Source organism: Dendrobium catenatum, unplaced genomic scaffold (genome assembly GCF_001605985.2).
Source record: "Dendrobium catenatum unplaced genomic scaffold, ASM160598v2 fragScaff_scaffold_537, whole genome shotgun sequence".
In the NCBI taxonomy this organism is placed as follows: domain Eukaryota; kingdom Viridiplantae; phylum Streptophyta; class Magnoliopsida; order Asparagales; family Orchidaceae; genus Dendrobium; species Dendrobium catenatum.
In genome coordinates this window covers 700,957-716,444 of record NW_021318999.1, presented here as the reverse complement: position 1 = coordinate 716,444, position 15,488 = coordinate 700,957, and the positions used below count along the sequence as shown (strand labels likewise).

General features: G+C 33.4%; 1 protein-coding gene across 2 annotated transcripts in view; it reads right to left on the bottom strand.

The window, feature by feature from the left end:
- LOC110109404 (villin-2-like) overlaps positions 1-6,738 on the bottom strand; it is a 35,993-nt gene extending 29,255 nt beyond the window's left edge. Inside the window, exons 1-3 of one of the 2 annotated variants that reach the window (XM_028694678.1) lie at positions 6,428-6,738; positions 1,365-1,446; positions 1,099-1,198 (exon numbers count right to left, since the gene is read on the bottom strand). In XM_028694678.1, the coding sequence (XP_028550511.1) occupies positions 1,099-1,198; positions 1,365-1,420 (156 nt within the window). In that variant the 5' untranslated portion in view covers positions 1,421-1,446; positions 6,428-6,738. The remainder of the gene's footprint in view (positions 1-1,098; positions 1,199-1,364; positions 1,447-6,427) is intronic. The other variant, XM_028694679.1, reaches the window with a different exon arrangement.
- Between the last annotated feature and the right edge of the window lie 8,750 nt (positions 6,739-15,488).

Here is a 15,488-nt window from a genome sequence, read left to right as displayed (position 1 = left end):
GAGGACTCTTCTAAAGATGTTTGAGCAATGTGACTATGAGTAGGAGTTTGAGAAAATATAGACTGAAATGATCACATAAAAGAACCTCCATAACTATGATTGGTTGGATGATCTTTATAGGATAAAGAATAAGTGGTCAACAACATTCAATAAGAATTGTTTTAGCATGGGCATTCTATCCATGCAGCGTAGCGAGTCTACTAATAATATTTCATTGCATTTCAAAGTCAATAAATTATATAACAGATTGTTTTCTAGGCTTAGAGAAGGTAATGATGACTTGACAACAAAATGAACAGGATGAAGACTATCACGTTTTCTTAAATGAATTCTACCTATGTCCACAATCAATTTATTAATCTACTCTAGATATAATGAAGCTGGAGACTTGTTATCGAAGTTTGGAAAAAACATCATCACTGCACCATGCCAGATAGTGTTGTAAGCTAATCAAAACATTAAAAACACAAACTTGGTTCCAATACATATTTGTTAAAGAACCAAACCAAATTTACTGGATGCCAGTTTGGCTACCACAATTTAGACACAGGAAGGGAAGGGTGTAATCAATGCAAGGAGTGGAGGTAACAAGTAACGCCACGCATGGACATTACAAATAGAATTTGGCTTGATTCCCCCAAAGGTGATTCTCTCATTTTATCACAATATAATTTGCAAAAAATTGTCAGTAGTACTTATAAATTAAACAAGTAGGGTCATCAATATATGGAAGGCATGTATGAAACTGACACAAAGCATTAAAATCTAGATTCCTCAGGTAGACATCCAACAGCTTAAATGGAAAAGTAAATGGAGATAAATAAAATTTTTTAGGCTGTGGTCAGCGCAGAGCTATCTATTAATTCTGAAAGGGAAGCAAAGCTAACTGGTGAATTTCAACCATATCATTTCGGCATAAGATCAAAATTAGAATGCAAATCTAGTTGAAACAAGGACAAATTGATTCACAATCAACACAAACTACAGATTATTTGAACCAGGATTGCGTGTGACGAAGCAAAAGGAAAAAATGGTAACACAAATACAATCAAAAAGAAGGAAAAGAAAAAAAAAAGAAACAGAATTTATTCATTTTACCTGTAAAATGATGTATGAATCCCCAGAGTAGAATTTACCATAATCAGTTTTTGCCAAAGGAACAGGCTGAAAGTTCTCAATACGCCAGATCTCAGTACCTCTATGTCGCGTTAAGTAAATGAAGAGCAAAGAGAAATGATAAATAACAAACACTTACTAAGAGCTGCTTACAAAAAAAAGGTAAAATATGTGAACAAAGTGGGATAAGTAAATTTTTTTTTTTTTTTTTTAAATAATACAGCGTACAACACTTAGAAGAAGGATACACTCTTTGGCCAGCTCCTTGAAATGCAGGATCAAGAATTTTTGTAGAGCCAGACATTGTGACACCACCCTCTCAGGTATCTACTATAATATTTCAAATTTATGAGTAAAATGAGGCAGTTGAACAGACAAATTAACATGCATCAAACAAATTTCATCTTCCATTTTATAATTAGAGATTGTGTAAGTCATCCGAAAGATAAATTTCAAGTAAACAAGTAGCTCAGCAGACTTTTCTAACAATTTTTTATGCTGTGAAGTTGGTGTTAAGATCGTGAAACATCAAATTCAAATAGAAAATACATTTCAACAAGAAATGCAGATTGAAATATTAAAAAAAAAAAAAAATATTCGAACCACATTTACTACCATCTTGGCCTAAAATTTTTTTTTTAATTTATTTATTTTGGCCTAAAAACTTGCCAGTTGACTAGGAAGCCAGCATTGTAAAATCAATTTCAAACGTTAGTTTTCCAATAAATAGTGTGGCATGAAACAAGCCCATAAACACCTTCTATCCTTGGTAGAATGCACAAAAAGACACGTAAAATTCATCAGGTATCAGATGTACACCCATTTTTAATAAACTATGACCAAAGTCACACACCTAAAAGGAAAAATGACTAGAAGAAACCTAGTGATATGAAATCTTAGGAATTTAAAAATCAAAATATATTCTAAAGAGTATAATTGATACGTCAATAAAAATCAGCTTTGGGCATGAATCTCGATGTACTTTTAAATTTGAAATTTCCAAAATTAAAATATGGATTGTTTGAACTCCGATTTCAGCAAATTTAAAGTCGAACTAAGTGTCTCAACGAGACAAGCCCAATGACACAAAAAATAGTCCAATCCGAGCCCAATGAGCCCAAATCAAGGGCTTGAAGCTCAATTGGAAACTCAAAACATTAATTTGACAATCAAATAATTTTTAAATTTGGCATGCTTAAATTGAATCAAGCAGCATGATGAGACAAATCCAACGAGCCCAAGACCACTTAATTTCGACATCATTAAGGCACTCATTTGCTAAAAAAATAATCTATGATCAAGAGAATCAATACAAGTCATCCGATAGAGCACTCAAGATTTGCTTAGAATTTTCTCTATATTTATGGTACATGTTTCTCTCAAAATTCATAAATAGGCCCTCACCCTCTGGATGAAGAGAGGATCTGATGTGAAACAATATCAGACTTGAACGGAGACATAATAAGGCAACGGAGTAAGTCAATATAAAAATTAACAAGTCACAATTAATGATTTAAAGAGATCTCAGTTGCAGAATTGCTTAGGCATTATTACAAACTCATTAGACACAACAATTTAAAATAATAACAAACATGCGAGTAATGACGAATGCATTTTAACAATAATCCGCGGATTAATATTTAGAAAAGTCACCTTGAGTTTCCCTCACTCAAGCTCTCTTGCGGTTGACAGAAGAAAGATATTAGCAACACTAATGTGATCACCACGAGGAAGAGGGAGCTTACAATACTGTTCACGGGAAAGCTATTCGAAGCTGGAGGAGTTGATGAACAGTGCAAGAGTGTATTCCTGGAGGGTTTTACATCAATTCTTCTTACTAGTGTTCTTGGGACAGCAATCTGTCAATATCCAGAAATTCTAGACAGCAAATGAGACCGTTCCAGCAACTTGGACATCAAACTACCTTGCTGAAAATTGCAGGACAGCAATCCTGTGAGGTGGACAAACTCTGGGTAGCAGTTATGAGGAGACTAGGGCTGCTGGACAACTAGCCGTGGCCTCAAGTGGTGCAGAACAGCAGGTTGTCCTCTCAGAATTTCTTGGACAGCAATTTGTGGCCTTCCTAAGGTGCAGCCAATGAAGAAACGCAAGCCTGAAAGGGTGACCAAGGTGGGGAGAAGAGGTGGGGTGATTTGGGTGGGGAGCTTGGAATGGGTTAGGAGATTGAAGGGAAAAATCTGAATTTTAATGTCAGATTTTATTAAAAGGAAAGGGGTCAATTTGAAATTCAAATTAACCTCAATTAAGGGAGTAATGGGGGAGGGGGCCGTCGGTTATGATGGGGTTATGGGGGATTTAAATGGTGCTTAGGTGGCAAAGTGGAGAGAGTGGGGAGGGAGAGAGGGGCCGGCCCTATGGGGGTTTAATTTTTGTGTTTAAATGAAATGAGAGTGGGGCCCATGTGATTGAGTAAAGCAATTAATTCAAATTCTGAATTGATTTCAGATTTGATGAGGTGTAAAGAGTTTCCTAATTGAATTCCATCATTTAAGGAGGGATTTCAAATTCAAATTTCAATTTGAATTTTGAATCCGAAATTTCCTAAATGATAGGGGGACGAATTAGGAAAGTAATGAAAGCTGAATTGAATTTGAGAAGTCCAAATCTATGGCTGATTTGGAGTGGCCGGCGGTGGGGGATTCCCTGGATTGACCGGCGGGTCTAGGGGGGAGTTGGTACGGGTGGAGGAGATGGAACGGGTGGCCGGCGGAGGGAAGGACGGGTGGGATCTAAGGTTTAACGGCAAGGGAGGGGGTTGGTGGTTTGCCGATCAAGTGGTGGGGGTGTTGGGGAAAACCGGCGGCTAGGGGAGAAGGGAAGAAGAAGAAAAATAGAAAAAGAAAAAAAAAAACAAGAGCTCCAGCAAGGGGATGTTGGGTATTGCGTTGAGCCTCTCCTAGGCCAATCCTCACTCGAGAACTCACAAAGAGAACTCTAGAACTCACAAAGAGATCCAAAATCCAAAATTTTCATTAGCAATAATCATCCTCCCATACAATGCATGAGGCCTCCTATAAATAGGTCAAAATGAACCAAAACTAAAAGACATAAATGCCCTCAATATCAAAAAATGACCACCCATAAGGGTAAAACCGTAAAACTGAAAAATAAAATAAACTACTACATAAAAAGACTCAAAATAAAACTCCTAATCGTGGTCGTCGATCTCCGGCGTCTCCGATGGTACACGTGTCGAAATCGCTGACGATGTCCTCATCAGGATCAGATTAGAGATTCAAAAAAGCTCTGAAGTTTGAAGAATTATGGAGCTCCACTCAAGCACCAACACCACCATTAAAAAGAGGTATAAGATTTGATAAATATGAAAACATCCCATGGAAGTCAATTACAACAAAGTATTTTTTAAAGCTGAAAGTGAAACTATAAAGATATCATCAGGTTTGTGCAGGTTAAAAAAAACTCTATAAAGACAAAACAGGAATAAATAAATGACAGGATGTTTGTGCCGTTAGATGGTAGATTTGCAGAACAAGCCAAGGATCAACTTTATAGTGAGGGAAATTGTAGCAGTTAAAACATTCCCAAATATCATAAGTCTGTAAAATTAATAAGCCCTGGGCCCATGATCTAAAGCCTTCACTAAAGCCAGCCCAAGCATTAACAGGTGTGCCAGTTGTGTCGCTTGCTAGATGACCAAGCAAAGCAGTGAAACCAGAAGCCAAACATAACCATTTTCTTCCTAAGGCTAGTCCAGGAGATAAAATTAAGAATTAAAAAAATAATCCAATCTCTGTTTCTGAAAAGTAGATCCACAAAAACTTTTCTATAATCAGATTTATATGAGCTATCTTTATCTAAGAGCAACCTAAATCACTCAAATTCACAAACCCCAATCAACCAAATCCACAATATTAAACACAGGAACATCCAAACATACTAAATCCACCCTTAAATTCAAGGCCACAAACCAGGCAATGTAGTTTCAAAAACAGTCGATACCACCAACGAGAAATTTCAACTCCCTTTACAGCTTTCTAATCTCCTCTACACTCTTGTCTCAACCCTCTTCTCCAGTTAATTTCCTCAAACAAAGTATAGTCACAGCTTCACTTGCTCTGAAAGAGCAACAACTCTTAGTCATCTATAACAACAAGAAATGACCAAAATCAGAATTTGAGAACTCTAATTTAATCTCAAAGACTCTAAGGAAGAAGAAGTTGCAAACTGGAAAAAAAAGTCTCTCCCATTAATAATAAGCTATCTACTAAGAAAGTAAAATTTGAAAGCAATCATAGAAGAAAAACATCAAAGTGGCGTAGTAGGGTCAGGATCTCTTAAATAGATATTGAAATAATAAATTTATAAAAAAACAAAGAACTCTACATTATAGTAAAATATCCTAAACAATTTTGGGCTTCTTCTAAATTCAAGCAGAGATCAATTGAGTCTGCCCCAACTGATATTCAGTGTCTCACAATATTTATGCTAAGTTTAGCCATAAGAAAAGCAGTCTATTCATTCACAAACTGAGCTGTTTATCTTTATCCCCTTGCTTCATCTTTAATCCAATTCCTTCTCAAACATTTTGTGCACAAAAACATTCGCCAATCACCTATGTGCATAAGCCACCGAACCTTTCTCGCGAAATACCTGCCAATTCACCTAGAATCAGCAATCAACTGGATCTGCCAAAACAATAGAAATGATCTACTTTCGGGGGAACCCAAGCAGCAAAGGCTTTGCAAAAGATAGAAACCGGATGGAAGATTGACAGAGAATAAATGACAAAGCTTAATCGAACGGATGCCTTCTCTAGTTTGCACATCAACATTAACAATTCACCAAGCTCTATTGTGGATCATACTCTATGAAATGAGAAAACAATAGGAAATCCTATCACTAGACTCGCACCAAATAATCATCTTACGAACCAACAGCATCACCAAACACCCGGGCATGTCAACTAGCCACAAGAAGATCTAGATAATGCTATATACATCAAAGTGAATTCATTAAACATACAATTCCTGCTGCGGATCTAGCCAGGGGCAACACAGCATGAGCGGCAAAAGACACTTGCCGAAAGACGAACAAACGAAACCACACTCGCTAAACAACCCAGCCATCAAAAATCGTGAAAACCTCTTCCAGCATTCCAGGCTACCGATTCGTGTACCAGGAAAGAAGATCAGCATCAAATGAGACAGATCTAAGTCCAAAAAAGCCAGGTGAAATTCTTTATTAAATGATTCACGAATTCCACTCCAAGAAATCCAAAAACAGACGGCATGACAAGGGCAACATGAGGGAGATATCGAAAAATGGGTACCTTCAAAGATCCGCCAGAAGAACTCGAAAGAGGAGGAAATTGGATCTGAGGTGGGCAGGCGAACAGCAAGAAGGTGGCAAAAGATGCTATACTAAAAGCGAATGATATATCCCCTTTTGCTCTTCCTTTCTCTCTCCCACCTTCTGTCAGCTCTCCTTTTTCCCCATTCTCGTGCAGATCTAATTTCTTTTTTCCTTCGCAATTTGCAGTCTGTAAATATACAACAAATTAACGGTAATCTCAGTAGTGAGGGATAACGGAAAGATCGCGAGTCGCAACAAACAAAGTCGGTCCGCCTCGCACCGACCACCGACCACCGACCAACATTGGAAAGCCTCGCACAACCCGCGGCTAAGCGCAGCCAGGCCTCACCAATAAAACTGAGGATCATGTCGTGGGCAACAAACACTATATCTAATGCTTCGTGAATCATAACCGTCTATTAAAATTTGATCATCGAGATTCGTGACAAATAAGGCTGATTGAATTGCTCAATACTTCCGAGTTCAGGACAATTTTATTATTATTTTTTAAGACAAATTTTAAGTGAAAAAATTTATAGTTCAAAAAATTTTTGTATTAAAAAGTTACTTTAAAAAACAATAAAAAATATCACAGACGATGCTTAACTTTATTTATAGGCTTAAGAATGTGAAAGGGGTTTGCTAGAAATCTCTCCTAGAAAAAATTACTATTGTTCTTAACAAGAAAATTTCTTTTTTGATCAATCTAATTAAAAAATCATACACATTACATATATATAAAATCTCTAATTAGCTTCTAACTAATACATTAAGGCTTGTTTAGAAGGGTTTTCTTACGGCTTCTTAAAGCAGCTTTTAATACAAAAATTAAATTCTTTTTTACTATAAAGTTGTTTTAAGAAGTAGTAAAAAAAGCAATCTCAAATAAAGCCTAAGATGATCTTTAATATACTTTTATTTTAATTAGATATGCAACTGGGCATGGTGATAATTTTTTAACATAAATTATTTATCTAATTTTTATTTTTAAAAGGGTGACAAATATTTCAGTCCCTTACTTTTGGCCTTCATAGATCTTTTTATAATTGTTCATAACAAACATATCGTTGTGCCACTCAATTGAAATTCTACATTTCCATGTGCATTTTTCTCTTGGCATTGGAATCTATAGAGCTATAAAATCTTGCCCTTTTTCTATATTGTAATATACTATGTTCATATGAAATGATTTTTTACCTTTTTATTTGTGACAACCTTCTTTTTTGTCACCACCCACATAATATTGGCATCTCCTCTTCTTACTATGCCTAAAACAAGGAGAAAAGCATTAGCTATCTTTTCTTGTTATATCATTATTCTTTTGCACACATGATCAAATGAATCAGATTAATCAAGTCAAAATGCGACCCTAAACTTGTCTCAAATTTAAGGCTGCCTGAGAATTAGCACTTGTCTCACACTTAAAGTCATAAAAAAATCTAACACTTCTCAGTCTTGAATCATCAAAGAGTATAGCTCTTCTCACACTTAAAAGCCATCAAAAAATCTAACACTTCTCAGTTTTGAACCGTCAAAGAGTATAGCTCTTCTCGTACATACTTGAAGAACTCATTAGAGGGTGTGAACTTCAGACTTAAAGTTGTTATAGAGCTTGAACATATATTATGCTTAAAGTGGTTATAGACTTTAAACTTATTTCAAACATAAAATTCTTATTTAGTTTGGCATAGTGTCATAGTTGAAGTTGTCAAAGATCATAAACTAGTCTAAAACTTTATTAATATTTGATCTAAATGTAAGTGTCAATTTTAGGTTATATTGTTTCTTAGGCTCAGTTTGTCCTAATAGTTTCTTTGTTCTATAAATAGAGAGGTTGTAATAGCTTTTTTATGATAAGCTAGTAAAGAATAGTCTTTTGGTTTCCTCTCCCTAGATTCCCCCTCTCTTGCTCCCCTTACCCTCTCTCCCATTTCTCTCCAAGAATTTTAACAAATTGGAATCTGAGCTAGGTTGTCACACTCCATGATCTATATTGGAAGAATTATATATGTCTTCCATTTTAACTATTTAACTGGAGCTTACCAATGCATAATAGAAAAAATATGATATTATTTGTGTCTTGTCCAGATCCTCATATCATAAGATCCTTGCGCTTTCTTGAAAACATGTAAAACCACTAATTAGCACATAACTCAGCAAGTAATTAAAATCGTATAACTAAAATCAATGTTGGTGGTGAACTCACTTGTGGAGCTTAGTAAAGGGATCAAATGCCTCAACAAATTTGTGCTTAGAGAAGTTAAGGGATGATCAACAGAGGTTTACTTGTTCAAGTGCGTGGGAAGAGGGGAAAAGCGATTCAGGTAAAATGCCAAACATACGGATTATAGGATGAGTGCAGCACATGGGCAGGCATTGCATAGGATGTTGTGTAGGGCACGCAAGGTTGCTCTAAGGGATTCGAGATCATGATCGAAATCCCATGGAGCTTTAGGTTGGAATCGTGGGATGGATGGATGTATCATATGCCTAGTAGGTGGGTCATTTCTTGGATGCAGATCTTGATGGAATTAGGTGGAGCATGTTGTAACTCGGGCTTTCGAGTGTATGATTTTGATGATAACAAATAATATTAATTAATCTTTTATTTCTCCTAGTATTTATAGTGTATATTTGTTTGTGTGTTGATTAATATTTCAGGTTCATCATGCACCGTTCTTTGAAGATTCAAGACTCAAGATTGTGTATAATTGGTTATATTAAATGAGTATGTAATTTTCATTTCTTAAGTTAAGTCCTGTAATGTTGTATGCAAGACTGAGCAATCATGCACACACATAGGGGGAGAGGGTTTTAAAAATGAAGGAATTTTTTTCTCTGTCGATCATATTGTACTAGTTTAAATCGTATTGTACAATCTGATCTAGCTCAAACAGCTATATGTAAACAAGTCATACCGTATGATGTATATCATACTGTATAATGGGTTTTCTAATTAAAAACCCTAGCCGCCAGATTAATTTAAAGAAGTTATTAATTCATAAAATTTGAACTGATCATATTGTACGATCATATCATACCATATGTATTTTTGAATACTTAAATTAACCCCATGATTAGTACGTAAATCAAGGATTTATTTCTGATTGGTTATCATAATGTACGATATTGTTCGTACTGTACGATCAACCGAGACTATTTTCATTCATCCCAAATATCAACAAATGCTTATCGTACTGTACGAAGTGGTTCGTATCATACAATGTACATAGACAAGTTTTTGTCATCCCAGCAATTGTCCTGTACGAACAAAAGGACTTTACATATCGTACTGCACGATATTATATCGTACTGTAGGATATTATTCAGAAATTTTGCCTATTCGTAATCCTTCGTACCACAGAGGATTAAGAGAGTAGAGGTATTAGATTTGACTTGTGTTAAGAAAGGTAGAGGCAGACCTAAAAAGACTTGGTTAGAAAATATTAGGAATGACATTTCTTTATTAGATTTAAACAAGAATTTGACCTTTAATAGGACATAATGGAGAAAAAGGATTCATGTAGCCGACCCCACGTAGTGGGATAAAGGCTTGATGTTGTGTTGTTGTTGTTGTAATCCTTTGTACCACGACGAAGGTTATTTTGTATTGATCGTACTGTACGATATTGGATCGTATTGTATGATCATAATGGTTGAATTGAGTTTTTTTAAGGATTTTTTTAGCCCTCTATTTAAGCACTCTCATAAGTCATTGTAAGAGTCTTTGGTATCCATTAAAGCTTTATTTTTCTGGGGAAAACTTAAAGAGAGAACTTGAAAGGGATAGATAAAAGGGTGGAGTTTGAGAGAGGGAGAATATCCTTGGAGAGGGTTTCAAGGGAGTGTGAAGGAGATTTCACACGGTTGCTCCAGCGAACTTGCACCTCAATACCATCGAATTCAAGGTTCATCTTGAGGGAAGTTTTGAAAAGAAGAAGATCTTTTTGGTGTCAAAGGACCCAACTCATATGACAGACTAGGGAAGGTGGAAGTAATTTTATAAGAACTTCTCCGCCTAGCTGTGGGGGCAAAAGAAGAATCACTAAAGTTTTATTGTAATACTCAGAGGGTTCCTCTAAAAAGTGGATGTTAGTTATGGTTTGATTGAACCACTATAAATCAGTGTGTTCTTTCCTTTATTATTTATACATTCATTTTTATTGCGATTAATTGCGTGGGTGAAATTGATAATCTATCTTTTTATTGTGAATGAAATTCGCTTCCGCATAACGATATAAAAAGATATTTCTTTTTATTAAAGAAGTTTTTAATCATCCAATTCATCCCTTCTTGGCACATCTCATACTTTCAATTAGTATCAGAGTGGGCTTCAAAAATAGTATTTTAAAAAACCTTGAAAAAAATTTATCATGGCATATTCTGGAAATCGTAACATTATGGAAGGTTATTTAATTACGCAATTACTTTTATTTGAAAATATTACTTTTAATTTTTGAAAAATTTACATGTCTACTTTCTTGTAATGAATTGATTACTAAACGTGGCATATGATTCAAACTGGCTATTCTGTATCATCACGTATTATAGATGGAGTTAAATTTGATATTTCTTTTACTGAATGGAGTAAAATAGAATAAGTTAATGCTCAACTAAATGCTAAATGTTTGAATTATTTTTTCTGTGCATTAAATTCTGATGATTATATGAGAATATCTACATGTACTACTGACAAAGAAGTTTGGGGTAGATTATGCATTACATACGAAGGTACTAATGAAGTTAAACAATTTAAGTTGAATATTCTAATGCATGATTATGAACTTTTTTGCATGAGACCTTATGAGATAATCTTAGACATGTATACTAGGTTTACTCAGATTGTGACGTCATTGCATAATTTAGGCAGAGAACTTTCAAACTTTAAAAATGTTAACAAAATTCTACATTCTCTACTTGATAAATTTGATGCCAAAATCACGGCTATATGTTAATCAAAAGATTTGAATGCTTATTAATTATATAGATAATCTAATAGGTTCACTCATTGCCTACGAGCAAAGTGTGAGTCAAAAACTTTTAGATGCAGGTGATGAGAAGATTATAGTGCTAAAAGTCAAAGACATAGATGAATGTGGCTTAGTAGACGATGAGAGGAAGGTTCGGCGAGCTTGCACCTCAGTACCATCGGATTCAAGGTTCGTCTTGAGGGAAGTTTTGGGAAGAAGAAGATATCTTTGGTATCAAAGAACCTAGCTCCTCCGCCGCACCGGGGAAGGTGGAAGTGATTTTGTAAGGACTTCTCCGCCTAGATGTGGGGGCTAAAGGAGAATTACTAAACATTTAGTGTAATACTCGGAGGGTGTCTCCGGGGAGTGGACGTAGGTCATGGTTTAACCGAACCACTATAAATCGGTGTGTTCTTTACTTTATTATTTCCGCACTTTATTTCTACATTCATTTTTATTGCGATTAATTACATGGTTGAAATTGATAATCTATCTTTTTATTGTGAATAAAATTTTCTTCCGCATAAAGTTATAAAAAGATATTTTTTTTCATTAAAGAAGTTTTTAATCATCCTATTCAGCCCCCTCTTGACGCATCTCTCACTTGCAGAGCAGTGTCTTTAGGTCAAGGATGTCATGACAAAGCCTATTGTCGAAGCAACTCTAGATCCAAGCAAGGAAGCAAGGAGATCACTCTATCTTTCTTTTTTTAGACATTGTAAATCAAGATCAAGTTGGAGACTGTTAATATTTAATCCATGTTTAAGGGTCAATTTTAGATTATATTGTTTCTTAGTCTCATTTCATCCTAATATTTTTTGTTCTATAAATAGAGTGTTTGTAATAATTTTTTTATGATAAGCCAATAAAGAATAGTTTTCTAGTTTCCTCTCCATGGGTTCCCTTTCTCTCCGTCCCCCTCTCCCTCTCTCACATTTCTCTCCAAGAATTATCTAAATATCCTAAAAGACTTGAAGTCATTAAAGAACCTGAATTCATGATATAGTTGAAGTCTTTAGAGGCTTTGAACTCATCTCATACTTTAAGTCGCAAGAGATTTTTTTATTCATGAGAATTGAAGTCATTAAAGAGTCTAAATCATCTCATGTAATAGCCCATACTCTTAACTAATCTTTGTCCCCCGGGGTGATATACTCTTTCTAACGAGTTGATTCGACCTTAGAATTAGAACTCAACCTTAATCTTAAAATTCCCAAAGAAAACTAATATTCTTAAAATATGTTTTCAAAATTCCACCAACAAGAGCCTCACGATTTTATCATGTTGGTGTAACTTTCTAGTGGGTCACCTATCTCAGAATTGCTTCGAAATTAGCATGCTTAACTGTAAAGTTTTTTAATGAAATTCTAATCATTAAATCAAAAGGCATCTCGGTGTTTAAGAGTTTAGTTTTTTTTTTTACTTAAGAGGTTTCTCACCCATACTTCAATACATCAGAGATCCCTAACTCATCTCAAGCTTGAGTTATTAATTAAAGAACCTGAACCCATCTTACTTGAAGTCAACAAAAATATGTAAATCATTTCACACTTGAATTCATTAGAGAACTTGAACTCATCTCAGGCCTAAAAGCATTAGAGAATTTAAACTCATCTTATAGTTAAGGTAGTAAGAGAGTTCAACTCATATCATGTTTGAAGTCATAAAAAAACCTTGAACTTGTCTCACACTTGAAATGGATTGAGATAAAATGTATGACATATAACTTAAAAAAAATATACAAGTGAAATTTAAAATTTATTATTATTTTTACTTTGAAACAAATAAAAATATAAATGAATTTATTTTTATTCTTATAATTTTCAATAAAAATAGAAAGTTTCAATGGGATAAAATATTCACAAGGTAATAGAGCAAACAACAACAAATTTTTTTGTTACTACACAACTAGTTTCAATCTAAACAAGCTAGTAAGTTTTAAAATAAAATAATTTAACATTCAAAATATTTCATTACGTGAGAGATTTATCATAGTATTATGTTCCATCCCATCATATCACATGAAGAAAATAAGAACATGTGAAAGTAAGATGATGATGCAATAAATTAAAGGGAAAAAAGGTGCAAACTAATTTATCACAAATATTTGACATTAATGTCTATATGCACACCCTAAGCCACCACTGGGTTGAGAAATTCCTCTCTTTAATAGATATTAGAGAAATCTTACACCTCTCTTTCTATCTAAGTTAGAAGTTATTATCTCGCCCACCGCTAGCCATCCAATTATTACAAGTTTGTAAATTCTTATGAAAATATCTCACCAGGATTTTGTAAAGAAAGAAACAAAGGATATCCCTAAAAAGAAAAAAAATTCCCTTCTACCTATCTCACTAATGTCCTCACATTTTCCTCTACCACACATATTTTAGTGTTAGAAAAAATATATTTATATTAAGTGCTCTAAGTCAAAACCCTAATTTATAATAAAAATATAGTTCTATATGATCTTATAGTATGATTCATATTGTATGTCATGATTTGGTTATCTTGAATCATATCCAATTAAACCTTAATTATTGTTCTTTTTTTGATTGATTAAGAAAAAATATTGTCTAATATGGTATGCATCATCCAATACAATCCATTTATTTAAATTAATCTAATTATGATAAGCAATTAAGTGATTTAGTCATTAGAAAAAATATTGGTCGTATAATATGGTTGAAAATATACCATATAATGAATTCAAACATTAAAATTTTATAATTAATCTAAGTTGATCTTACAGTATGATATATACATTCAGCATGATCGTTAAATAAAAGGCAAGCTAAGGAAGAAGGAAATCATACAATATGATATATCATACAATATAATATATATTGTATATTACGATTCATCATGATTATTTTATATTAATATTTTTTTTAGTATAATTTTAATCTCTCGTGTATGTTATCATCTAATCTTTAAATCTATACATATACAAGAAATAATCAATAAAAAAATAGAAGACATAATTTTTACTATTGTAGATTCATACTTGAATTACATTAGCCAACTATTGGCAAGCTAAGTTAAATAAAATATTGGTCATTAAGTAAAAGGCAAGCTAAGTTTGTTTTAGAACAAGTACTTATTAAGCCATGCTATATAATTTTACTTTTATGGTTGAAATGTAGCCGTTTTTTTTTTAATGTTGATGTGCATTGATCTAGTTTATGCGAAAAGGATTAGAGGGTGAGCTGGATGTATTCAATTATTTGCTAAAGTCTTTAATCTTTTTACAATTTAGTGAAATCTCAGATAATCTATCTATGGATTCTCTTTCTTCTCCTCTTATCTCTTATTTCTTAACTATTCTTGAAAGTAAAGTTTTGTTGTTTCTCATAAACAAATTTAGATCTAATATCTTCGATGGTGTGATGAGAATGGACAGACGCTTATGACCAAAAGTCAAGCTTAAGAATGACAAAACCATATTGGAGGATCACTTGAAATGTGTTAGAACTTATTAATAATCAGACTAAACAAACCGGCTACCAAATAACAGATAAATCCTTCCTTCTTAATATGCCTAAAAAATCATAATTTTGATCCTTTAAGTTTCATTTAGGATGGCTTTTTTACTATTTCTTAAATAATTTTTTTAATGAAAAAATTAAAAAAATTGTACTAAAATGCTATTTTAAGAAGCATTAAATTAAAGCAATCAGAATATAAAGAATAACTTTTAAAAATAAAATAAAATTGAATGCAACTGTTAATAATTATAAATCTTATGAAATATTAACTCGAAGTTGAATGTAATTTCAAATAATTATACATATAATTAAAAAAACTTAACTCAAAATATTCTGAATTAATAGGAAGAATAAATCCCAAATTTATTTAACTTATTTTAAAACAAGTATAATTAATTATCTTATGTGGTAACATTCATTTTAAAATAAATTTAATATTATATAGGTCATTTAGGATTATTTTAATATTTGAATTTTTTGTTTTTTCTATTTATTTATATAAAATTATGATGACAATCGCAGTGGCCAAAGCTTATATTAATACTTATTTTTAAGAAACACTTAAATATTATTTTGTATT